We start from the raw sequence: 27,135 nt of genomic DNA on the forward strand, positions 1-27,135 counted from the left end.
GAGGCCTGACTCTTGTTGGGGAGCAGTTCCACAGGCACCAGCAGCCTTCCAGTATCTCACCCAAATGGCCATTCTTGGTGTTTGAGTGCCAGTAGGTTGTGGGGGCATAGTAGCTGGGCCCGATCCTGTCCTCCTTGACAACCACACAATGGGGGTCACTGGATCGGGGTCGCTTGTGCTTTATCGAAAGCTCTCAGAATTTTGAACACCGCTATCAGATCTCCTCTTAATCATGTTTGTACTAAGGAAAAGAGCCCCAGTTTCTCTGGTTTCTCCTCATAACTAAAGCCTCTCCTCCCTGCTATCATCTAGGTGGATCTCTTCTGCCCTGTCGCCTTGGCATCCAAGAAGCTCATCAAGCCTCAACCATTGTAATAATAATGAGGAAAACAAGACAAATAGAGACGATGAGAAGCCCCACCTTTGTTGGGTTTTATTTTTGCTGCACTTTTTTTCTACATTACCTTGACATTTGTTTTGAGGAGATAGATGATGTCGCGAGACTCGATAACCTTTGCACCCGCCCATCCCCTTGTTTTCCAAGATGGCGCTGGCCAGAGGGTGCTTCAGGCTTCAGGGGCTGAGAGGATGTCGCCTTTCCGAGTTTTTACACTATCCGACTGTCTATGTGTCCCAGTAAGCGAGGCTTCAATCGAGCTCCTTCGTGTGATGTATTATTAGCCACCATCTCCGTGTCTGCTTTAGCGTTTTCATTTCTAAACGGCCCAGCTCCGCAACCGGCAGATGGTGAACAGCACAGGGTTTATTACAATTTGAGGGCTCCAGAGAAGCACTTTAAAATAAAGTAAAACTGTAGTCACTAATTTATCAGTGTATTTAAAGAATATGTGCTCTTACGTATAGGTGTTCTAATTTGTATATCATTTCCCACTAGATATTAAAGGAATTCTTCAGGTAGGGCAAATGTCAGGTTTAGTAGCTGTCTCTTGAACTGGCAGGCAATCTGATCTAAATTTACTTTCAATAATTGTTTTAGAATTGTAGTAGCCCTCTTTTTTATTTATATATATTTTTTTATACATATATAGTGATGGCTGCTGCTGTTCTTCAGTTCCCATACTTGTTTGTGATCTGATGGGCATAGAATCTTACAGCACTGAAGGAGGCCTTTCAGCCCATTGTGCCTGCACCGGCTCTTTGGTAGAGCTATCCAATTAGTCCCACTCCCCTGCTCTTTCCCCATAGCCCTGTCATTTTTTTCCCACTTCAAGTATTTATCCAATTCTCGTTTGAATCGGCTTCCACCACCCTTTCAGGCAGTGCATTCCAGATCACAAAACTCGCTGCGTAAAAGAATGTTTCCTCATGTCGCCTCGGATTCTTAAGTGTAGTGTTGGAAGACTGCTTGATGTCAAGCTCAAAGTCGACTCCCAATAACATTTTATTCCAGCAGTATGCTGCCTTCCTTGGGGCAGTATTTTGTCACTTTTTTTTATCTCGTGACTGTGATATTTATGAATTTTCCCCTCAAAATTAATCTAAAATGAAAGTGCATTTGCAAAGGTAGTGCAGTATTTTGGGGGTTTTAAAGGGCTCTGTCATGCAGTGGCAGAACGTAGACTTGGCCTTTGATTCCTCACAGTGGGTTTTTGCATTCTCCGCCATCAGGAGGCATCAGGCAGAGACTAGGGGGTGCCTAATCGGGACGAGATAGCTGCCTACTCTCGGCTAGGGTATGGTATATGATGTGATGCAGGAAGAGCACCTTGTGCCAATTGTTTTTAAGTGTGTGCAATTTGAAAGTTACAGGGGGAAATTTTGTATTCAAATTATTAATAGACAAACAGACAAGTATAGTATAAGTAAGAAATATAAACAGAAAATGCTGGAAATACTCAGCAGGTCAGGTAGCATCTGTGGAGAGAGAAACAAAGTACAGGAAAAACTCTTTTTACTGGCACCTAAATAACCGGAAATCTCTCTTAACCGGCAAAATGCAGGAGTAGGTTCAGATAAGTTTTACTTCATATTAGTGGCCGTGTAACCGGGGTTCCTGGACCTGTGGCCGTGTAACCGGGGTTCCTGGACCTGTGGCCGTGTAACCGGGGTTCCTGGACCTGTGGCCGTGTAACCGGGGTTCCTGGACCTGTGGCCGTGTAACCGGGGTTCCTGGACCTGTGGCCGTGTAACCGGGGTTCCTGGACCTGTGGCCGTGTAACCGGGGTTCCTGGACCTGTGGCCGTGTAACCGGGGTTCCTGGACCTGTGGCCGTGTAACCGGGGTTCCTGGACCTGTGGCCGTGTAACCGGGGTTCCTGGACCTGTGGCCGTGTAACCGGGGTTCCTGGACCTGTGGCCGTGTAACCGGGGTTCCTGGACCTGTGGCCGTGTAACCGGGGTTCCTGGACCTGTGGCCGTGTAACCGGGGTTCCTGGACCTGTGGCCGTGTAACCGGGGTTCCTGGACCTGTGGCCGTGTAACCGGGGTTCCTGGACCTGTGGCCGTGTAACCGGGGTTCCTGGACCTGTGGCCGTGTAACCGGGGTTCCTGGACCTGTGGCCGTGTAACCGGGGTTCCTGGACCTGTGGCCGTGTAACCGGGGTTCCTGGACCTGTGGCCGTGTAACCGGGGTTCCTGGACCTGTGGCCGTGTAACCGGGGTTCCTGCGCCTGTTGCCGTGTAACCGGGGTTCCTGCGCCTGTTGCCGTGTAACTGGGGTTCCTGCGCCTGTTGCCGTGTAACTGGGGTTCCTGCGCCTGTTGCCATGCAACAGGGACGCCTGGATCTGTGGCCGTGTACGGGGCTCTCGTACCTTAGTAAGTATACCTCTCTGTAATCCGGACTTTTTGATCAACCAGCACCACGCCGGTCCTGTCTGTGCCAGATTAAAAAAAAGTTTCCTGTAGATGTTTCAGGTTGGTGACCTTTCATCAGAACTGGTCATCGACCTGGATCATTAACTCTGTTTCTCTCTCCACAGATGCTGCCTGACCTGCTGAGTATTTACAGCATTTTCTGTTTTATATTTCAGATTTCCAGCATCCGCAGTATTTTGCCTTTTGTAATAGTAAAAGTAAGCGTGCTTACCTGTGTGGGCACATTAATGCCTTTCTTACGTTGACGGCTTTACTCAAATCCATGTGCAGTACTGTAATAGCTGAATTTCTGCGGTCTGTTTACCATTCAAAGACCAGTATGAGGTCACCAGAAATCCAGCTGAAATGTATAGTGCACAATTCCCTGCAGTGTTTTACAAAACCTTCTGTGCGCAAAGCAAATACACCAGAAAGCCAGCTGAAATGTATAATGCACGATTCCCTACAGTGCTTTACAAAACCTGTGCGCAAAGCAAATACACCAGAAAGCCAGCTGAAATGTATAATGCATAATTCCCTGCAGTGTTTTACAAAACGTTCCGAGCGCAAAGCAAATATTTTGCTGCTGTATGCAAGCCAAAAATTTGTCCACCGATCTCAAATTTTGACAATGCCCCTTTGTTAACCGTGTAATGATGCTTCCCAATGATTTGGTTGGTAAAGTGAGTACCTGAATCATATAGACTAGAAGGTCACAGCTTTATTTCCTGGTCTGTGTTGAGTTACCTGATCTCGGCCAGGCTGGCAGTGGGGATACTACTTGAGTGCTCATAGACTAGTGAGAGGAAAATTGGCCAAAGATCCAGCTCTTGATTGCTGTCCAGTGATCCTTGCTGGAATCTGCATGTGTGTGGACAGGATCTGGTTCACTGGTGGTGCAGTCTTCCTTTCTCCCTCCTCTCTCGCTTAGTACAGTTGGAAAGCAACAGCATACCCTCATTGTGATAAAACTGCTTGCAGATTAATTGATGACTTTCTTATTCTCCCTCCGTTTTCCTCCCCCTCCACCCCAGGCTTACTGGTCACCCGTTTTCACAATTTTTTACAACAGCGAAGAGGAGTACTTTAAGTTCAGCCATCATCTCAAAGGCCAAACGTTTGAATGCAAAATATGAACGATTTCTGGAAAGAAACTTTCCACGTTTTTATGTGATCTATTCAACCTTTTTCAGAGGTGAGTTAATGGTCAGAAGCTATTGATCATTTTTCAGCAGCAAGCATGACAAAAGCTATGGAGGGGCAGGGGGGGAGAGAGAGGAGCACACAACTCGTGCTATACCAATACAATACTCTATAGGAAAAAGTCAGAATTGCATTTACTGTCCATCTCTACAGTTTTGGAGTTGACTATTACATTTGCTGGAGTCCACTACATTAACAGAAAATCTGTATAGTCCCTGATCAGTAAGTCGAGGCATTGTCCAGTGTAATATTCGACCTTGCAGACCAAAAGATTCAATTTCTGGTCTGGTGCATTAGCCTGTCTCGGACAGGGCTACAGTTGGGGGTGCTACGATTCGCTTCAGAGAAGGAGAAAACAATCAGCCAGGGTTCCCACTCCGAATTACTATTCAGTGACCACATTCAACAACAACGGCTTGCATTTATATTGCGCCTTAACTTACAAAAGTGTCCCAAGATATTTCACAAAGGAAGAAAGGAATGGATGCTGAGCTGTTGTAGGCGAGATAGAAGTGATCAAAAGCTTTGTCGAAGAGATGGGCTTTGAGGGGTCTTTTAAAACTGGAGAGGGTGATTTGGGGAAGGACTTCTAGAGAGTAGGGTTGAGATGGCTGAACTCTATGCCACCAATTATAGTGGAAGGGGAAAGGATTCACAGGACCGTAGTCAAGAAGGTCGGAGGGCATGGGTGGCGACGTAGACTGGAGGAGGTTGCTTAGGTAGGGTGGGGGTGATGTACACGAGACTGTAGTCAGAGGTCATGGGAGGGGGTTGTATAGGAAGGGTGGGCTGAGGCTGTAGAGAGATTTGTGGATGAAATGAGAATTTTAAATTCTATGCTTTTTTTCGGACAGGGAGCCAGTGTAGGTCAATTGTGGATCTGTGCCCCAGGAGAGTCAGTGCCTCCAGGAGGAGGGAGCAGGGGGGGGTGAGGGGGAATATTATGCGTGTGTCTGTCTGAGGTCCACACCTTTCCGCAGTGTTACACCGGCTTCTCTCGAAACAAAATGCAGTGCCAGTTCATTGATGAAAGTTCAGAATTCGGAACAATGCATGGTGGTTCCTGACAGTCAAGGCTGTGTCTGGTAAACAAAAATTGCAAGTAAAAGTGTGAAATCAAATCTATTAAATACTTTCATATGCACAATATATTTAAGACCTGATTAAATACTCGTTTTTACTCTGCTGCATTTTTGATAAAATTTTGACTTTACAAAGACTATTGGTTCAGGAAAATATTGGAACATCTTGGGTTTTTAAACAGTTTCTCTCAACAAAGATATATTCCAGTGGGAAAGAAAGACTCTACGAGAAGGATGAACCATCCGTGGCTAACTAAGGAAGTTAAGGATGGTATCAAATTGAAAGAAAAGGCATACAATGTTGTGAAGATCAGTGGTAGGCCAGAAGATTGGGAAATTTTTAGAAACTTGCAAAGGATGACAAAAAAAGAGAGAAAATAGATTGAGAGAGTAAACGAGCAAGAAATATAAAAACAGACAGTAAGAGCTTCCACAAGTATATAAAAAGGAAGAGTAGCTAAAGTAAACATTGGTCCCTTAGAGGATGAGACTGGGGAATTAATAATGGGAAACAAGGAAATGGCAGAGACTTTGAACAAATATTTTGTATCTGTCTTCCATGGTAGAAGACACACAAAGCATCCCAATAATAGTGGAAAATCAAGGGGCAAAAGGGAGGGAGGAACTTAAAACAATCACAATCACTAGAGAAAAAGTACTAGGCAAACTAATGGGACTAAAGGCTGACCAGTCCCCTGAACCTGATGGCCTGCATCCTTGGGTCTTAAAATAAGTGGATGCATTGGTTGTAATCTTCCAAAATTCCCTAGATTCTGGAAAGGTCCCAGCGGATTGGAAAACTGCAAATGTAACGACCCTATTCAAGAAAGGAGGGGAGACAGAAAGCAGGAAACTATATGCCAGTTAGCCTAACATCTGTCATTGGGAAAATGCTGGAATCCATTATTGAGGAAATATTAGAACATTTAGAAAATCATATTACAATTAAGCAGAGTCGACATGGTTTTATGAAAGGGAAATAGTGTTTGACAAATTTATTGGAGTTCTTTGAGCATGTAATGAGCAGGGTGGATAAAGGGGAACCAGTAGATGTGGTGTATTTGGATTTCCAAAAGGCATTCGATAAGGTGCCACATAAAAGGTTACTGCACAAGATAAGAGCTCATGGTATTGGGTGGAATATATTCGCTTGGACAGAGGATTGGCTAACTAACAGAAAACAGTCATTTTCAGGTTGGCAAACTAACTAGTGGGGTGCCACAGGGATCAGTGCTGGTGCCTCAACTATTTACAATCTATATTAATGACTTGGATGAAGGGACCGAGTGTAATGTAGCCAAATTTGCTGATGATACAAAGCTAGGTGGGAAAGCAAGTTGTGAGGAGGACACAAAGTCTGCAAAGGGATACAGACAGGTTAAGTGAGTGGGCAAAAATTTGGCAGATGGAGTTTAATGTGGGAAAATGTGAGGTTATCCACTTTGGTAGGAAGAATAGAAAAGCAAAATATTATTTAAATGGCGTGAGACTACAGAATGCTGCGGTACAGAGGGATCTGGGGGTCCTTGTACATGAAACACAAAAAGTTAGCATTTAGGTACAGCAAGTAATTCGGAAGGCAAATGGAATGTTGGCCTTTATTGCAAAGGGAATGGAGTATAAAAGTAGGGAAGTCTTACTACAACTGTACAGGGTGTTGGTGAGACCACACCTGGAGTACTGCATACAGTTTTGGTACCCTTATTTAAGGAGGGATATACTTGCATTGGAGGCAGTTCAGAGAAGGTTTACTAGGTTGATTCCTGGGGTGGAAGGGTTGTCTTATGAGGAAAGGTTGAGCAGGTTGGGCCTATACTCATTGGAGTTTGGAAGAATGAGAGGTGATCTTATTGAAACATGAGATTCTGCGGGGGCTCGACAGGGTGGATGCTGAGAGGATGTTTCCCCTCGTGGGGGAATCTAGAACTAAGGGGCACAGTTTCAGAATAAGGGGTCGCCTATTTAAGACGGAGATGAGGAGGAATTCCTTCTCTGAGGGTCGTGAATCTTTGGAATTCTCTACCCCAGAGAGCTGTGGAGGCTGAGTCATTGAATATATTCATGGCTGAGATAGACAGATATTTGAACTACAGGGGAGTCGAGGGTTACGGCAAACAGGCAGGAAAGTGGAGTTGAGGCCAAGATCAGACCAGCCATGATCTTATTGAATGGCAGAGCAGGCTCGAGGGGCCGAATGGCCTACTCCTCCTATTTCTTATGTTCTTCTGTAATTTTAATCAGCATGAATGTAAAATTTAATTTAAAGTACTTTTGCCAGTTCTCTTTTCAGTTTGTTCGTATTTGACATTTTAAAGAAATCTAATTTCTTCTGTAATTGCTTTCTCCCCTTCCCTTGGTCTCCCTTGCAGCAGGCGCAACCTTGCTCCCATGCCTCTACTGATGCCACTATATAACCGGTCATTAGGAGGCTCCTGAGAGAGGCTCTTCTCACAATGGCTAAGTTAAGATCAGGGACTCAGCATTGTGAGAATGTGTATTCGTAGTGACGCTTCTTTGTCTAAAAGTTATTTTTTACGTTGTCAAATGTACTCGCATGCAAACAAGCTGCCAGCATTATTTGACTGGACCTTTTCCACTTCCATTTCCTTGGCCTGTCTTCCTCTTTTCAAATTCACTTGTTGTGCTTTCTTTCTGATTCTCTGCACATTCACAGAGCATTTGTGTATGTTTCTTTGTCTACATTTTTACGAAATCCTGTGTTGTTGCTGTTAGAAGCACAACATCACTGAAACAGATTATCTGGTCATTATCTCATTGCTTATTGTGGGAGCTTGCTGTGCGCAAATTGGCTGCTGCGTTTCCTACATTGCAACAGTGACTATACTTCAAAAGTACTTCATTGGCTGTAAAGCCCTTTGGGACATCCTGAGGTGGTGAAAGGCGCTATATAAATGCAAGTCTTTCTTTCATAGAATCTTATGGCACAGAAGGAGGCCATTCAGCCCCTCATGCCTGTGCCAGCTCTTTGAAATAGCTATCCAATTAGACCCACTATCCTGCTCGTTCCCCATAGACCTGTAATTTTTTTCCTTTTCAAGTGTATATCCGGCTTCCTTTTGAATGTTACTGTTGAATCTGCTTTCACCACCCTTTTAAGGCAGTGCCTTCCTGATCATAACTCGGTGTTTTTTTTTTTAAAAACTCCTCTCCCTCTAGTTCTTTTGCTAATTATCTTAAACAGTAATTGCATTTTCACTATTGATAACTTCTCACTTTGTGTATCTTGTAGGTTTCCGTTTATTGTTTCTTGACTTCAAGGAAGTTAGTGGAATAAAGCATAAGATGGCTGACCAGGGGCTAAAGTACAGTCAGCTGTCTTACAGAGAAATGGAAAAATTAAGACAGGTGAGACTCTTTTTCCACATACAGGAAACTTTTTTTATCCGGGACCGGCGTGGTGCCGGTTTATCAAAAAGTCCAGATTACAGAGAGGTATAGTAAAAGGTACGAGAGCTCCGTACACAGCAACAAATCCAGGCTTCCCTGTTGCTTAGCAACAGGTGCAGGAACCCCGGCCACAAGATCCAGGCGTCCCTGTTGCATAGCAACAGGTGCACGAACCCCGGTTACACAGCCACAGATCCAGGAACGGCCGCTAATATGAAGTAAAACTTACCTGAACCTACTCCTGAATTTTGCCGGTTAACAGATTTCCGGTTATTTAGGTGCCGGTAAATCGAGAGTTTCCTGTAGTAAGTGAAGGTCACTACTGCAGAATGCCCCATTTCATTGTTGTTCCCATTCCAAGCAATGAGGCATTAAGACACCATTTTCTTCACAGGGTAATAATTGTTCAAAACACTTTTTTCCATTGGTGTATGCTTTATCCTTGTTCTTCTGGGTCACACGCCCTGGACTCTGGCTGAGAGAGTAGACAAATGCAGATATCTCCAAAGCTTCTACCAGTGCCACTTAAAGGCCTGCTGATGGTTTTGGGGTGCGGGGGTGGGTGAGACCCAGAGATTTTGAATTTGCTCTTCGGCCACAGGGTACCTGATGTAGGAAATGGAAATTGTCATTTTGATGTAGATCAGAGTGGTCTGGTTCTCTGAGATTGGAGCAGAATGGAAGGAGCTTTACTCTGCATCTAATTGTGTTGGAACCGATCTCTGAGTCCTCATTGCTGGCACTAGATGCCTGAAATGGAAAGTGTCCCATTCCCCAACACTGATGTCCCTCACACAATAGCAAAATACTGCAGATGCTGGAAATCTAAAACAACAGAAAATGCTGGAAACACTCAGCAGGCCAGGCAGCATCGTGGAGAGAGAAACAGAGTTAACGTTTCAGGTCGATGACCCTCCTGACTTGCTGAGTGTTTCCAGCATTTTCTGTTGTTATTAATGTCCCTCACCTTGATGAAGACACAAAAACTCTCAAAAAAGAAAGAAATTAAGTAGAAATTGAAGCAACAAGAGTGATATTTCATTTTGTAGTGAGCAGTAATGAATTTGGCAACATATTCAAGCTTTGTATATGTGTTTATGGAACTAAATACTGTGCAATGATTTCAAGTCAACTAACAGTGTAGGCTACCTGGTGACGTCTGAAGTTTTTAGCAGTAACCTGTAAAAAGCTTTTCTCTTCCAGTTTCGCAGAGATGCTATAAAGGTGTTACCTGTGGTGCTTCTCTCCATTCCACCATTTGCAAACTATATGGTGTTTATATTGATGTGAGTATTTTAAGAATTAATTTTCAATGGTGCTCTAGAGTTTGACAGTGATGGGTCATGTCAGTCCAGCCTTATTTCTAAATAGTTGTGACCAAAGCTTTGAACTTATGTACCATAAAATAGTGTATTGACCATAGTGGTATTAAAAGCACTTCCACAATTCTTATGCCAGCTGACAAATAATGCTTTTGAGATGGTTGGAAAGTATAGCTTGCACCCACAGGTCATTCAAAACCTGCACGAAGCTGTAACCGATATGCCAGATTGTAAGGTAAATGGCAAAAAAGCACATTTCTGGAAGTTTTAGCAATTATTTTGTACACGTCGCTCTTGTGCTCTTTGGTTTTAGTAACATCATCATGCCCCCTAGTGGAAAATGATAATTCTGAAAATGGATTCATTTTCTCTGAATCGTAGAATGATACAGCACAGAAGGAAGCCGTTCGGCACATCGTGCCTGTGCCGGCTCTTTGAAAGAGCTATCCAATTAGTCCCACTCCCCTGCTCTTTCCCAATAGCCCTGCAAATCCTTCCTTTTCAAGTACAGGAAACTCTCGATTTACCGACACCTAAATAACCGGAAATCTCTGTTAACCGGCAAAATTCAGGAGTAGGTTCAGGTAAGTTTTACTTCATATTAGTGGCCGTTCCTGGATCTGTGGCCGTGTAACCGGGGTTCCTGCACCTGTTGCTATGCAACAGGGACGCCTGGATTTGTGGCCGGGGTTCCTGCACCTGTTGCCATGCAACAGGGACGCCTGGATCTGTGGCCGTGTACGGGGCTCTCGTACCTTTTACTATACCTCTCTGTAATCCGGACATTTTGATAAACCAGCACCACGCCGGTCCCGTCGGTGCCGGATAAAAAAGTTTCCTGTATATATCCAATTCCCTTTTGAAAATTACTGTTCAATCTGCTTCCACCCCCCCCCCCCCCCTTTCAGGCAGTGCTTTCCAGATTATAACAACTCGCTGCATAAAAAAATTCTCCTCGTCTCCCCCTCTAGTGTTCTTTTGACAATTATCGTAAATCGTGTCCTCTGGTTCCAGACCCTCCTGCCACAGTTTCTCCTTATTTATTTAATCAAAACCCGTCATAATTTTGAACACCTCTATTAAATCTCCACTTAACCTTCTCTGCCCTAAGGAGAACACAGAATTACATGGAATGTACAGCATAGAAGCAGGCCATTCAGCCGAACTGGCCTATGCCAGTATTTATGCTCCACACGAGTCTCCTCCCACCCTACTTAATCTAACCCTATCAGCATAACCTATTCCCAGCTTCTCTAGTATCTCCACATAACTGAAGTCCCTCATCCCTGGTTCCATTCTAGTAAATCTCCTTGTGCACCCTCTCCAATGCCTTGACATCCTTCCTAAAGCGTGGTGCCCAGATTTGGCCACAATACTCCAGCTGCGGCCTACCCAGTGATTTATAAAGGTTTAGCATAACGTCCTTGCTTTTTTGCACTCTCTGCCTCTATTTATAAAGCCATTGACGTAATAAAGACTCACTACGCACTTGCTTGTACATAAAGCAAGGCTTTAATCGACTTGTAACAAAACATGGAGGTCTAGTTAGTAGTCACTAGCTTCCTGTTTCCAGATTGTCTCTGGTCAAGGTGGGCCCACGCCCAAGTATTTATACTCCTCGGACGGCGCCCTCAGCTGGCCGTTGAGTAGTACTTCCTGAGTTACTTCTTGTAGAAGTTGCGATTTATGACGGCCATGGATCCCATTTGCTTTTTTAACAGCCTTATCAACTTGTCCTGCCACCTTCAAAGATTTGGGTATGTGAACCCCCAGATTTCTCTGTTCCTACATCCACTTTAAAATTGTTTACATTTAGTTGATATTGCCTCTCCTCAGTTCAGTGCCTGCACCTTGGCATATGTCAGTGCAAGATGTACCCTCTAACCTTATTACAGCAACTGAGAGATGTGCAAGAGTGACCTTGGATGAGTCTTCCTCCTTCCCTGTTGGAAAGTATCTGGCCTCACGTTGGTGCTTCTTCACACGGGCATAATTGAGGTTGGGAGGTGTGTGCGCGGGGGGACTTTTGTGTACCTATCATTCTATGGAGCACCACACTATTGTCAGCAGCATTATTCTTAATTACTATGTGTGTATATATAATATGCAGTGAACAATGACTTTGTGAATGGACTTGCACAGCATCTTTTGGGTGGGGCCCTTTGTCAGAACTGGCCTCCGATTTTGAGGTCTGACCTTAACCACCGGTCCCAATTTCTCTTGGACAGCAGGTGCTGGGAATGGAGGATGGCTGCATCTGAACCTCTGGGAGTGGAGGAGGTGTGGGCTGGAGATTCCCTATCGGCGGTGATCCGTACCCCTGGGGTCTACCTGCCCTTCTTCCGATTCCTGGGCCACAGGAGGCGACTTCTCTGTGCCAGATTTTCCATGCTACCCTTCCCTATTCTGTTGTAACTATTTACACCACCTCTGGAGCAATGTTCCCTCTAAGCTGTGCATGTGCACGGCCGCTCAGTAATCTTCAAGGTCCCGCGCAGGCCACTCACCAGCTTTTTACATTGTAAATATCACGCATGCGCTGAAATTTAAAGGGACCACGCACTGAAAGAAACGGGCCGCGCAGAACAAAGCGCAGCTTACAGGGAACGTTGCTCCGGCCCTATCTTTTGTTGCTACACTTGTCTCATTATCGCTCCCTTTTGCTTGGCACCATCGTCACTTTTGTCATTTATTCACTCCTGCTCTCCTCTCCCTTTTTGTTCTTTATGCCCTTTTCCCTGGCGCTGTACCTGCTTAAAAGTTGTTCATGTCTAGCATCTTCCAGTCCTGATGAAAGGTCATCGACCTGCAACGTTAACCCTGTTTCTCTCTCCACAGATGCTGCTGAGTGTTTCCAGAATTTTCTGTTTTTAATTCAGATTTTCAGTTTCTTTTCTCTCTAATGGCCTGCCTTAAGTTACACTAAAGCTGGCTATTGAAAGCTGGGTTGCTGTTAGTTCTGTAAGGAAAGAAAGAACTTACATTTATACAGCACCTTTCACGACCTCCGGACGTCCCAAAGTGCTTTACAGCATCGAAGGAGGCCATTCAGCCCATTGTGCCTGTGTTTTGAAGTGTAGTCACTGTTGCAAACTGTAATGCCCTAAAGTGTTTGTGCACTGCCAACAGTGCTGCAGAATGATGTACCACAAGGATTGGATGCAGTAAATACCTTTACAAGTAGTGGTTATGGAGCTTTATATGGACTTTTAGGGCAGTAAAGAAACATCAGAGTCAGAATTAGTGAATTATCTGTCAGCACTGAACTGTTGAACTCCTACTTCCTAAATCTGTACATAACATTTTATTGTTTGTAGGTATTTCTATCCACGCCAGTTGTTAATAAGACACTTCTGGACCCAGGAACAGCAGCAGGAGTTCATGGAGATCTACCACTCGGTGCGGGCTCAGGTTTACCCAGATGCTGTGAAGGGTTTGATCAAAGCAGCGTCAAGAGTTCCAGACAAGCAACTGAAAGGCCAACTATTGCACCTCAGCAGTAAAGTATGGACACAAACATATTACACTAGGAGAAAGTATCATTTGCAAGCTTATAACTTTGAAACGGGCATTTGTCAGGTGTTGTGGCACAGCCCATTGGTGTACCGTGGAGTGGCAAGATGCAGGTTTGTGCCTGATTCTCTGCATGTTGCAGTCCCAATCTTGGCCATGTTATTGGGAAGGCACCAGGCTGATACTTGGCACTCTCTAAGAAGGTGGGAGGAAAAAAACAAGTGAACACATATCCCGGGTATTCACATAACTCCCGGCAGCTGGTTAGCGTGCCAGGTAGAAGCCCCAAGGCAGATCACCAACCGACCATCTTGGCTAGCGAATAGTACAATAAGACCTAAAGTAAGAGGGGGGGGAAAAGAGAGCAAATACAGAGGTGTGTCAGGAACTGTCATGGTGACTAGCTTGAAGGTTCTTTTGTAATTGGGGAGAATAGTTTTGAATAACATTATTAGGGAATAACAAAAGTAGAAAATACCCACTTAAGGGGAAAGCCACAGAGATTTAATCAAAAAGGCACTTAACCAATGAAGAGGAAGAAAGTTGAAAGACTAGATAACCACGTCACAACGTAAAGGACAAACTGGACGCACGTGACAGCTACAAGACATTTAAGTGTAGATTTGCAGGCTGTCTCGCACAGAGAGGCCACAAGGACGGCTGGTGTGGGAAATAGAAATGTCACACCTGAGTGGTGTTCTCGGTTTAGGGGTTAGGGCATATACAGAAAGAGAGAGCTTTACCCTACATCTAACCCATGCTATATCTGATCCTTGATGCAGGGGCAATAGTTCCATTCCCCAGGAATGGCATCTTTTGCCTCATTGAAGAGAAAGAAATCCTCTGCCTTCCAAAAAAGAGCTTTATTTATTTAATTTTTACTAGATCTGCTAAATTGGATTTACCAGGCTGTTGGATACTGTCCGTGTGTTGCTCCATGTTTCTATCAAATTAATTATCCTCTCAAAAGTTTGAATTGATTTTTTGACCTACACGACAGCAGTTCTGAGGCAGTAAACCTGGCTTTGGACATTAAATGCATTATTTACATAGTTTCTGATTCTAGGAAGCATTTGTGCTGATACATTGTTCTGTATTTAAATGAAGGTTCAGGAAGGCATCCACCCAGAAATCTCCCAGCTGCATATGGTGGCAAAGCTGTTCTCGGGGTCTCCATTAGCAATGCGACGCATTGATGCACGCCAGACGGTAAGGAAGTGGCTGAAACCTTGAGAAGTTTATTTCTGTCAACCAGCTAACCTTCAAAGTAAGCAAGTTTAAATGACGACACAGGTCATTGGAACTCCAGCATGCTGTGTTTTAAATGGATTAACTTCTTTGTCAAGATAGCAGACAAAGTAATTTCACACGAGTGTGTTGGGCATTTTGCAAACTGAAATTTCTAGGCTACTGTTTTTTTTTGAACTATATGTAATTACCTTTTGAAATGAAAGGTATAATGGAAATGTTACACCCATTCACCTGTGCTCCTATGTCTCAACTGCTGTTATGTTCTTAGAAAATCTTGAGTCAGGTGATGTTCCTCACTCCGCACATGCCCACCTTCATCCTGCGCCATCGCCTCTCGAGCCACATAATGGAGATTCGTCATTTGGACCGAGCTCTAAATATCTTGGGAGTGCATGACCTGTCGGAGGATGAGCTGAGGAACGTGAGTAAAAGGGTTGACGGTGTGCGGCTGGCACATCAACAGCAACTTCCATTTCTATAGCGCCTTCAACGTAGAAAAACGTCCCAAGGTGCTTCACAGAAGTGCAATCAGGTGAAAATGGAGGCCAAGCCAAAGAAGGGGATTTTAGGAAAAGGTGACCCAAAGCTTGGTTGAGGAGGTGGATTTTAAGGAGGGTCTTAAAGGAGCAGAGGGACGTGGAGAGGAAGAGGGGTTTCGGGAGGGAATTCCAGAGCTTAAGACCTAGATGGTTGAAGGTACGGCTGCCGGTGGTGGGGTGAAGGGAGTGGGTGATACACAAGACCAGAATTGGAGGAGCGCAGGGTTCTTGGAGGGTTGTAGGGGCTGGGAGAGGTTACAGAGATAGGGAGGGTTGTAGGGGCTGGAGGAGGTTACAGAGATAGGGAGGGTTGTAGGGGCTGGAGGAGGTTACAGAGATAGGGAGGGTTGTAGGGGCTGGAGGAGGTTACAGAGATAGGGAGGGTTGTAGGGGGCTGGAGGAGGTTACAGAGATAGGGAGGGTTGTAGGGGGCTGGAGGAGGTTACAGAGATAGGGAGGGGTTGTAGGGGCTGGAGGAGGTTACAGAGATAGGGAGGGTTGTAGGGGGCTGGAGGAGGTTACAGAGATAGGGAGGGGTGTAGGGGCTGGAGGAGGTTACAGAGATAGGGAGGGTTGTAGGGGCTGGAGGAGGTTACAGATAGGGAGGGGTGTAGGGGCTGGAGGAGGTTACAGAGATAGGGAGGGTTGTAGGGGCTGGAGGAGGTTACAGAGATAGGGAGGGGTGTAGGGGCTGGAGGAGGTTACAGAGATAGGGAGGGGTTGTAGGGGCTGGAGGAGGTTACAGAGATAGGGAGGGTTGTAGGGGGCTGGAGGAGGTTACAGAGATAGGGAGGGGTGTAGGGGCTGGAGGAGGTTACAGAGATAGGGAGGGTTGTAGGGGCTGGAGGAGGTTACAGATAGGGAGGGGTGTAGGGGCTGGAGGAGGTTACAGAGATAGGGAGGGTTGTAGGGGCTGGAGGAGGTTACAGAGATAGGGAGGGGTGTAGGGGCTGGAGGAGGTTACAGAGATGGGGAGGGTTGTAGGGGGCTGGAGGAGGTTACAGAGATAGGGAGGGTTGTAGGGGCTGGAGGAGGTTACAGAGATAGGGAGGGTTGTAGGGGGCTGGAGGAGGCTACAGAGATAGGGAGGGTTGTAGGGGGCTGGAGGAGGTTACAGAGATAGGGAGGGGTTGTAGGGGCTGGAGGAGGTTACAGAGATGGGGAGGGTTGTAGGGGGCTGGAGGAGGTTACAGAGATAGGGAGGGTTGTAGGGGCTGGAGGAGGTTACAGAGATAGGGAGGGTTGTAGGGGGCTGGAGGAGGTTACAGAGATAGGGAGGGTTGTAGGGGGCTGGAGGAGGTTACAGAGATAGGGAGGGGTTGTAGGGGCTGGAGGAGGTTACAGAGATAGGGAGGGTTGTAGGGGGCTGGAGGAGGTTACAGAGATAGGGAGGGGTGTAGGGGCTGGAGGAGGTTACAGAGATAGGGAGGGTTGTAGGGGCTGGAGGAGGTTACAGATAGGGAGGGGTGTAGGGGCTGGAGGAGGTTACAGAGATAGGGAGGGTTGTAGGGGCTGGAGGAGGTTACAGAGATAGGGAGGGGTGTAGGGGCTGGAGGAGGTTACAGAGATGGGGAGGGTTGTAGGGGGCTGGAGGAGGTTACAGAGATAGGGAGGGTTGTAGGGGCTGGAGGAGGTTACAGAGATAGGGAGGGTTGTAGGGGGCTGGAGGAGGTTACAGAGATGGGGAGGGTTGTAGAGGCTGGAGGAGGTTACAGAGATAGGGAGGGTTGTAGGGGGCTGGAGGAGGTTACAGAGATGGGGAGTTTGATTTTGATTTGGGCGACCTACCGGTGGAGAACGCCAGCCGATCATACCTGCGGCGGCGAGGCAGTCACGATTAACATCAGGCTGGCGCGATGGGGGGGCACCAAACGGGCGTCCCGATACAGCTCGCAATATCAACCAATCCTGGCTGCCAGCAAGGTTGAGTGGGGGTGTCCCGGCGAGGCAGAGGCCCACATTATTTCCGTGGGGCCCATGAGGAGCACTTTGAGACCCTGAAGCAGATTGTGTTGCCTCGTCTCTTGGTTGGACTGTACTACATTGTATCTGGGGGAGGGGGTTGTTGCAGAAAGGCAGAAATATTAAGTGTTTTTCGCCTTAAACCTATTGTTTAAAAGCGACCTGGAGAGAAAGTATTTTGTTTTGAATTTCCCCACTATGTCCTTTGCGAAGTTATGCTCCGGTGACATTACGAAGGGAGCAATAAGTTTTTATTACTGCAAGTACAGATAGTATGAATGGAACCGCGTTTATGTGTTCAACCATAAATGTATTTTGATGCTTTGGCAACATAAGATGTACCTTATCATGCCAATAAAGCGATTTGTATTGTATTGTATTGTAGTGTCATTAAAAAGGGTTGTTTATTGGTTAGGTTTTTCTTTCATTACTCCACCATGCTAGTAGCACAATATTAACATTGTGGAATGAATCCTTGCCCTGCTAAATAAATAGACTGTCATCACAAGAAACCCTATGTCGAGCCTGGCCTGTGTATGGTGTGCAACAGTCTTGAGTGGATTCAGCTATTTCCAAGTCCGATGTCGAGAGCCTGTCAGTGACACGAGCTAAATATAATGCTGACTTTGCTACCTTTTAAAGAACATTGACTTTTTTTTTCCTAAAGAATCTCTTCTTGTATAATGAAATGTCATTGTTGCAAGGCATTGGAAATTAGATATGAAGTTAAATATGTACATCACTGGAATAAGGAAATCTGGTTGTCCTACAGTTTAATAAAAGGAAAATGCTTCACACTGTTTTCTCTGTTTTTTGATTTGTCTCTCTGATCATTGTTTTGTGGTTCTGATTTCAAGGCATGTTATGTAAGAGGTCTGAGTTCAGTGCACCTGAACGCAGCACAGTGCAAGGAGTGGTTAACCAAATGGGTCCAGCTTTCTAAGAAATTAAAAGGTAAAAGGACACAGCAAGTGTTGCAAGTGCATTTATCAGCCTCTTGTTGCCGAGGGTGATTTAATGGTTGTCTTTCAGTAACTATAGAATTTTACAACACAGGAAGTGGTAACTCGGCCCATCGCGCCTGTGCGGGCTCTTTGCAAAAGCTAGCCACTAAATCTGTTTTCCATCCCCTTCGGAATTTTTTTCTTCAAATATTTATCCACCTCCTTTGTAAAAGGTATTATGGATTCTGCTCCCACCACTGTTTCCAGCAGGGGATTCCTTGACCTAACAACCCTTTGATGCGCTATCAATTACTCATAAAAGACTGAGAGTTAAGAGAGTAACTAAAGGCTTTTATTAACAAAAGAATGAAGGTCTGCCTCGAGTGGTCGACCGGTCCAGAATACAAAGGGCTGGGGAGCAGTCACCTTTATACTAGGACTTGTGGGAGGAGTCAGCCGAGGCATGTCCAGGCATGTACACAGTGGAATACAAACAGTGGTTTACCACACCCTTTGCATAATTTTATATATTAATTAAGGTGGCATGGAGTTGGGATACATTTTGCATCTACGATATCCATTCTTGGATGTAGTATCAGAGGAATAGCAAGTGAAGGCCAAGCATTTCCCCATAGGAAAGGAAATGGAGGAGAGAATCTCCTCAGGTCACTCCCAACTCAAGGCAAGATTGACAGAAGCAGGGAGCAGGCTGCATTACCATCTACCCTATCATGGGACAGAAATGCATGGGGTAGAGAGACCTGGTGAGAGAAACTGTTATGTAGGCAAATGCAGAAGCCAATTTGTGCTCCCACAAGCACCAGTGTGATGAATGAACAGATAATCCGTTTTGGTGGTGGTTGAGGGAATAAACCTTGGCCAGGACACCAGGAGAACTTCCGACTCCTCTTCAAATAGTCCCATGGTTTAGCATCTCGTACAAAATACTGCACCTCCAATAGTGCAGCACTCCCTCAGTACTGCACTGGAGTGTCAGCCTATATTATGTGTTTATATCTACAGTGGGCCCTAAACCAAGCTTCTTTGCCCTTCTGACCACCTTTCTGATATTCATTTCTCTTGCTGTAGAATTTGCAGAGGTAATTTTATCCTCATTTCACTTCTGATGTATTTGTTCTGTTCAGGGTCCAGCTTGTTTAGTCCACCCTTGCCAATTCTGGGTACACATTTATATTGCATGTTCAATATTATGCCTTTAAAGGTGCTCCACTTGTACTGTATTAGTGTTTTAAACTTCCCTAATTTGCTTAAGCCCTTTCCTCATTTCTTTGAAGTTAGCCTTTTTTAAGATTATATTCCTGGCTCCTTGTCCGCGTTCTGAATTCCAGATCGTGTTGCACTTGGTCATTCTACGGTCACTATCCCCAAAAAAAACTATGAATTCCTTTTCCTCATGTTATCAGGATCATGTTCCCCTTGGAGCAGAGGAGATTTGATAGAGGTGTTTAAAATCATGAAGGATTTAGATAGAGTAAATAAAGAGAAACTGTTTCCAATGGCTGAAAGGTCGATAACGAGATAACTGTTCCCAGTTACCAAGCTGAGATGGACACTGCCTCTTGTGGTTTCCCTGACGCACTGGATCATGAGGCATTACACTTACCAACTTGGACTCTGAAGCACTTGAGCATTCCTAATTAATATTTAGGTTTTCATGTGCTCTTCCTACCTGTTCATAGAGCAAACTATCTTCCTCCTTATTCTGATCTGGTGGTCCTAGCTATACCCCCGTCATTAGCTTTGTCCTTTTCACTTTAAAGATGTTCAACCAGAATAGTTCATTGATCCAATTGGAAGGAGAAAGTTAGACAATATCTTTAACTTCCCAGGTGTCACTGACACACAGGGTTACACCATCACCTTTCCTGTGTACTCCATACCCCTGCATGTTGGAGTCATTACCATCCTTTGGGGTCAGCCATAGCACACTGGTCCACATGTACACCTTTTTACACGATTGTTTTCAGTCTTTGTGAAAGGAACTTATTGGAATGCAATCTAGCAGTGTTAAGACTTCAACAGAAAGAGGATACAAATCTATGGAGGTGCTAAACCCAAAAATTCACATCTGGAGGATCAGGCTCCAGTTTTCTCTCTCTCCGAACTATTTAATTTCCAGTAAATAAAACACTTTGTGAAATCCTGCATCTCCTAGGAAAAAAGGATTCATTATGTAATTAAAAGATTGTTCTCCCCAGCCCCACTTGTGATTTCGGTGGTGATTCTAGTTAGCCCAGTATGTAGTTTAGAGAGTCACAGGTTTCTGATAGTGTAAAACTGTAAGAGCTGTGGTCAGTATAGGAGCCGGAAAGTTTAAAGTGGTTAGTTTTTGTGTGTTAGTAGAATATGTAAGTAAAGCACCTACCAGTTGGGGAGAAAAAAAATTAAACTGAAATATTTTTTGCTTTCAGATTCCGAAGCCTCGCTGCTGTTGCACAGCATGGTGTTACTTTCCACAAATTACCTCAATTCCAGAAGAAGCAAGTAAATCTTAAATGCAAAACTGCGGAGTGGCCATCTATGTTTACCCAAGACGTCTGTGTTGTGTTGACCAGGATTAGTTCCTGCATTAGTGCGAGACTAACTCCAGAATTCCAAAGCTTGTCACAGTTAGCTCACCTGCTGTAGTGTAATGATTGTGCTTGGAGGTAGGTTTCCCCTAATGAAATTCAATGCAAATATCAGAGAGAAAGAAAAAGATGTACATCATTGTTTACTGAGTGCATATATGAATTAATTTAAAAAACTTAATGTTTTCCGGACCAGTACTTTTTTAGTTTTGAGCAATGTGCACTGCAGGAGATTATTTTTGACACGCGTCATAAATTTTGCAGTCAAGTCACGTGTGCAGACTTTTTGCTGTTGAAAGATTTGACCAGTAGTGGGAAAGGGAACACTTTTTGGCCCAAAGATTGCTGTCAAAATAACCGTGCGGCTAATAGCCTCAGCAACTTCAGGCGAGGGCAGGTGCGCGGTTAAACGCGGAAATCGGAAAGTTGCTGTCCGAGATGTGCCGCTCCGCTTTTAGCTTCGCGAAAAAAGCATCTCGTTGCCTGGCTCGTTATTCAAATGCATTGAGCGGCGTGAAGTCCCTGTACTTGCTCTGTAGATACAAAGTAAACTCGCCACAGAACATTGTCAAGTCGTTTTAAGTCTACCTTTTAACGGGCTGATAAGTGTTAATTACTGCCAGTCAACCTCTCTGGCCCTGAAAACTAATTATTACAAGTGTGGAGTCTCATTCCTTCAGGTTTTAATTGTTTGAGGTTTTTTTACAATTAAAAAAAAAAAAAAAAAATTCTAACTTTTTCTGTTTCCTTTTTTCTCTCTCAATCCAATATTTCTTTCCCTCTCTCTTTCTGTACCTGACTTGATATTGAATTCACCCACTCTAAATTGCACTTCCTTGTTCAAACCTTGTGCTGTTCATTTCACAATCCTCCTATCTGGTTAAGGAGCTACACAGTTGCTTGGCCTGTTCACTCAGATCCCAGATGCCCCGTTTCCATCCAGCAACTTGCCATGCAAAATAGGGAGCTTAAACAACGGGCAAGGGCAAGTCTAACTAACGGCGGGCACCGTTCATTGACCGCTTACAGGAATTTTTGGGCCTTTGTCATTGTTCTCAGTAACAGCACCTCTCTTTCCCGCCCCCCCCCCCCCCCCCACTCCAATCCCGAGCCAAAGATGTCAGATCAGTGGTGAATCTGAAGGCCAGTTTGTATTGTGGGGCCATGTTCATTAGAAATTGTCCAACCTCATTTCACTGACGACTTTTCCCATCCATCAGGGTGTAGACAATAATCCCTTCTGTCTGACTTGGAAATCAGTGCCCTGAACCGATGACCACTCTGGATTCTGTAAAATCAGCATTTTCTTTCTTTGAAATTTTTTTTTTTTTTTTTTTTTTTTTTAAGTCGCTGAACACTAACTTTTCATCAAATTCTACCCACTCCATTCTTGTGCAGCTATTGTTTCACAATTGGAATACAAAAGGAAAATTCACCTTTTGCACAGTAGGCGGATCTCAAGAGCATCCTGTGACCCACCCTCGATCCCAGAAACATTCAGGCCAATAACATTACAACAAAAAGCAAAATACTGCAGATCTGAAATATAAAACCGAACACGCTGGAAACACTTAACTTTGTTTCTCGCTCCACAGATGCTAACGTTTCAGGTCGATGACCTTTCTAAGTGGAGCGCAATGGAGTGCCTGATGTCAAGTGGGGCTTGATCCACTGATTAAACACATTATTGGCACTTCAGCATTTCATTAATGGCCATATAAATTGGAATTAGTATATATATTTTATTGGAGATTTTTTTTGTGTTGGATAATGCTTTTGAAGCTTGCAGTTACCTGTCTAACCAAATACAGTGTCATGCCTTTGGCTAAACTGCTGGCTCAGTTGGCTGAGGAATCGATACAGATGTGAGACATTGATTGTATATTTGCCCCGTCTTTAAAAAAAAAAAAAGTCACAATTAGTTGTTTAAAGACTCTGTTGCCCACCTTAACTCCTTTGCCAATATTCGGCAGCAAGCGGGACTCTTCAAATCAGTTCTATCTTCTGCCTTGAGATATTGCTGCCTACAATACACCCCATATCTTGTTGTATTTTATCCTATTTTTAAATGTACCCACTGCTTCTAGTTCCTTTCCAGTTCACGCTGCTCTGTGTGATGTAGTGTCGCCACACTGTTGCACTGTCACCAGAGCAGTGAGACATTGCTCTCCGCCATTCAAAAAGTAAGGTTACTTCATGACATTAAAGTTGAAGCATCGACACTAGGGATCCAGTAATTAGAAGGAAAGGAGCACCATGGCGCTCACCAGGACTTGTGCGCTGTACAAGGTAATTTCTTTCTTCAATTCAGAATTCTGACCTCTGTTACGCAGTAGAATTCTGGACAACTGCCGCCACTTTCCCAACTCGAGTTAGATTTGTATCTCCTAATTTCACTTAAATCTTTATGCTGCAACACTGCATTTTTGCGTATTTAAAATAGAGGAGTGGAGTTCCCAATATCTCTTCTAAAGTTGGACTAAAGATGATGGGGGTGACTTTCATCTCATTGAGTTCAGCGGCAGTGAAGGTTAAAATAAACCCGCTATGTCTGTCCTTTCCAAAACCAGTGCAGCAGCAGGTGCTTCCACAGTTAATACCTGAAACTGCGCCATTTATTAATACACAAATGGACAGCTTGAACCAGTTTATGAAATTCGAGTTTGGATTTCCAAACAGTGGAGATTAACCAACATTGCTTCTGCTTTTACCTAAGTCGGGGTTCAGATGAACAGCGCCTACATTGCACTGATAACCTTGTATGTTCCAGTACTACTGATTCTGTTCATTTTCTGTTTAATTATATTTTTAATTACGCACTGCTTAAGACATTTAAAAAAAAGTTTACTTCTGAGCTATTTTGAGTTTTTAATGTGAAGATGGATGCCTTAATTCAGTAAGTATTTTTATTTTGAGATGTACTGTGAATGGATATATGTATTTGGTGTTATAATGGGGATTGCCTGGAGATTGGGCTCAGTTTTGGTTAATTTCAATGTGGAAAAATTATATAACCCCTGGTATGTGAATAAAAATATTTTTTACTCCTTTTGCCTTGTTATTTGATACAAGCCATGGTCACACTGTAGTGAACAGTACACAATAGGGCTAAGAATGGAGGGGTGTTGGTATATCAGAGGAGGTAGTGGAGAGACTGGATGAGATTAAAAATTGATGAAGAGGAGGTACTAGAAAGGCTGTCTGTACTTAAAGTTGATAAGTCACCAGGACTGGATGGGATGCATCCTAGGATGCTGAGGGAGGTTAAGGAGGAAATCGTGGAGGTACTGGCCATAATCTTCCAATCCTCCTTAGATATGGGGGTGGTACCAGAGGACTGGAGAATTGCAAATGTTACACCTTTTTTTTTGAAAAAAGGGTGTAAGGTTAAGCCCAACAACTACAGGCCAGTCAGTTTAACCTCTGTAGTGGGGAAGCTTTTAGAAACGATAATCTTGGACAAAATTAACAGTCACTTGGACAAGTATGGATTAATTAAGGAAAGTCAGCACGGATTTGTTAAAGGCTGATGCGCTATCAATTACTCATAAAAGACTGAGAGTTAGAAGAGTAACTAAAGGCTTTTATTAACAACAGAATGGAGGTCTGCCTCGAGTGGTCGACCGGTCCAGGATACCAAGGGCTGGGGAGCAGTCACCTTTATACTAGGACCTGTGGGAGGAGTCAGCCGAGGCATGTCCAGGCATGTACACAGTAGAATACAAACAGGAATACAAACAGTGGTTTACCACAAAGGCAAATCGTGTTTAACTAACGTGATTGAGTTTTTTGATGAGGTAATAGAGAGGGTTGGTTGATGAGGGCAATGTGGTTGATGTGTATATGGATTTCCAAAAGGCGTTCGACAAAGTGCCACATAATAGGCTTGCCAGCAAAGTAAATAAAAGGGACAGTGGCAGCATGGATACGAAATTGGCTAAGTGACAGGAAACAGAGCGTAGTGGTGAACGGTTGTTTTTCGACTGGAGGAAGGTATACAGTGTTGTTCCGCAGGGGTTGTTACTCGGACCACTGCTTTTCTTGATATATATTAATGACTTGCACTTGGGAGTACAGGGCACAATTTCAAAATTTGCAGATGAGACAAAACTTGGAAGTATAGGTGAACGGTGAGGAGGATAGCGATAGACTTCAAGAAGACAGACAGGCTGGTGAAATGGGTGGACACGTGGCAGATGAAATTTAATGCAAAAAAGTGCGAAGTGATGCATTTTGGTAGGAAGAATGAGGAGAGAAAATATAAACTAACGGGTAAAATTCTAAAGGGGGTGCATGAACAGAGAGACCTGGGGGTATATGTGCACAAATCGTGGAAGGGCAGGTTAGGTTGAGAAAGTGGTTAAAAAAGCATACGGGATCCTGGGCTTCATAAATAGGGGCCTAGAGTACAAAAGTAAGGAAGTTATGATGAATCTTTATAAAACACTGGTTTGGCCTCAACTGGAGTATTGTGTCCAATTCTGGGTGCCGCACTTTAGGAAGGATGTGAAGGCCTTAGAGAGGGTGCAGAAAAGATTTACGAGAATGATTCCAGGGATGAGGGACTTCAGTTACGTGGATAGACTGGAGAAGCTGGGGTTGTTTTCCTTAGAGCAGAGAAAGTTGAGAGGAGATTTGATAGAGGTGTTCAAAATTATTGGAGTGTCCAGACAGAGTAGATAGAAACTGTTCCCATTGGCGGAAGGGTCAAGAATCAGAGGACACAGATTTAAGGTGATTGGCAGAAGAACCAAAGATAACATGAGGGCAAATTTTTTTACACAGCAAGTGGTTAGGATCTGGAATTCACTGCCTGGAAGGGGGGGTGGAGGCAGATTCAATTGTGGCTTTCAAAAGGGAGTTGGATCAGTACCTGAAGGAAAAAAAATTTGCAGGGCTGTGGGGAAAGGGTGGGGGAGTGGGACTAGCTGAAGTGCTCTTGCAGTGAGCTGGGCAGGGGCTCGATGGGCCGAATGGCCTCCCTTTGTGCTGTAACTATTCTGTGCTAACAGGTGAATTAGATTTGCCGACAAGAAGGCAGATCCGCAAGCAAGCTATTGCAAGCCCAAGTCATTTCCACCCTGTTCTAAATCTGGGAGACTTACAAGACCGGCAAGGTTGACTCGCCCACCATCATCTTGGTACATCAGAAATGGGGCGTGGGGTACAAGTAGGTGATTCTATTAAAGAATCAGGCCATCAACCCACAGGAGACATAACCTGGCAGCAGAACTTCCACCACTGGGCACATACAGTCACGTAACAAAGGCTTTATGCTTTAAACAAAGGGGCTGATTTTAACTTGGACAAGCCAATAACATCCTCAAAATGGGGTTGGTAGACTTCCACGTTGACTTCAATGCTCTAGCCATCACCATTTTTAAAGGGTCTGGTTGCTGGGCAACTAATAGCACCTACCAAGTAGGTCTGTAGTACTCCAGGGCACTGTCCATGATTAACCAACTAGGGTAGATCTGCCCCTGTAATGGTGGGGGCGGGAATTCTTCCCACTTGGCTCCAGATAACCCTACAAGCCAATGTCCTAACAGATAGGGTGGTCCTAGCCGGACACGCAGGAGGAAGCTTTGGTCTTTTTGATGCTCTGTGCTACATGTGGCTTTTCCCTTGTGATTCCCGACTTGGTGAGGGAGGAGACTGAATAGAAACTGGCCACTCATTCATAAAAGAGGGCCCACTGAGCCACTCTGGCAGGCTCCAATATGACAGGTAGAGGTCTGCTTGCCCCACTGAGCCAGAAAATGGCATAGCAACAACCACAAATAACATTAGATTAATAAATCCACTCCCAATGGTGCAGTGACTGAATGCACTCGCGTCTGAGCCAGTTCAACGCCTGGTCTGTGATGATCTCAGTTGGTGCAGCAGTGATATCACTACAGCTCGCCGCAGTGGACTCAGGAGGAGGAGGAGGGCAAAAACAGAAAAGCGGCCAGGTTTCTGCAACTACCTTGGCTGCACCTGCTGTGATGCCACCAACCATAGCCGAGAGCCCTGGCAGTAACCATGGAAATTGGTTCTGCAGGTTCTGGATCAGGATAGAGCCACTTGTAGACTTGTTCCATCTGCTGCGAGAAACCCTGCAGCCAATCTACACCAAAGGAACAGCACTGGCCATGTCGGGAAGGTTTACCAGCGCACTCACAGTTTTGCCTCCACCGCCATGCAGTCCGGTCTCTATTATCTGCAATATCAGCAATGTACTGCCCCCAGATTTATTGGATTGTGACAGTTAATGTTTTATGTCACATAGCCTTCTTAAAGGCTTTTTAAATTACTTTCATCAGTACAATCTTTATAAATTTCTGCCCCCGTATATGCAGCCACTTACCTTTAATTTTCTCACAATGCAACAGCAGCAGCTCTTTAAAGATGACATACAGGTTCCCATCCTCCCGCTGGGCCAGCTCCCAGTGCCAGGCCCAATAGGGGGCAGGAGCTCGCGTGCATCATTCTGAATATATGAAATCAACTGACTACAAGAAAG

At 44.7% G+C, this 27,135-nt stretch overlaps 1 protein-coding gene across 1 annotated transcript; it reads left to right on the forward strand.

The window, feature by feature from the left end:
• The first annotated feature begins 502 nt into the window (after positions 1-502).
• Positions 503-23,677, forward strand: letmd1 (LETM1 domain containing 1). Its single transcript, XM_085972881.1, has 9 exons — positions 503-636; positions 3,850-4,010; positions 8,351-8,466; positions 9,712-9,794; positions 13,148-13,334; positions 14,451-14,552; positions 14,863-15,015; positions 17,953-18,049; positions 20,472-23,677. The coding sequence occupies exons 1-9, from the start codon at positions 545-547 to the stop codon at positions 20,546-20,548; spliced, it is 1,068 nt and encodes a 355-aa protein (XP_085829007.1). The 5' UTR covers positions 503-544; the 3' UTR covers positions 20,549-23,677.
• The last annotated feature ends 3,458 nt before the right edge of the window (positions 23,678-27,135 follow it).

This window comes from Somniosus microcephalus, chromosome 33 (genome assembly GCF_052327205.1).
Source record: "Somniosus microcephalus isolate GS21.2 chromosome 33, FLI_Smic_1.0, whole genome shotgun sequence".
NCBI classification, from domain to species: Eukaryota; Metazoa; Chordata; class Chondrichthyes; order Squaliformes; family Somniosidae; genus Somniosus; species Somniosus microcephalus.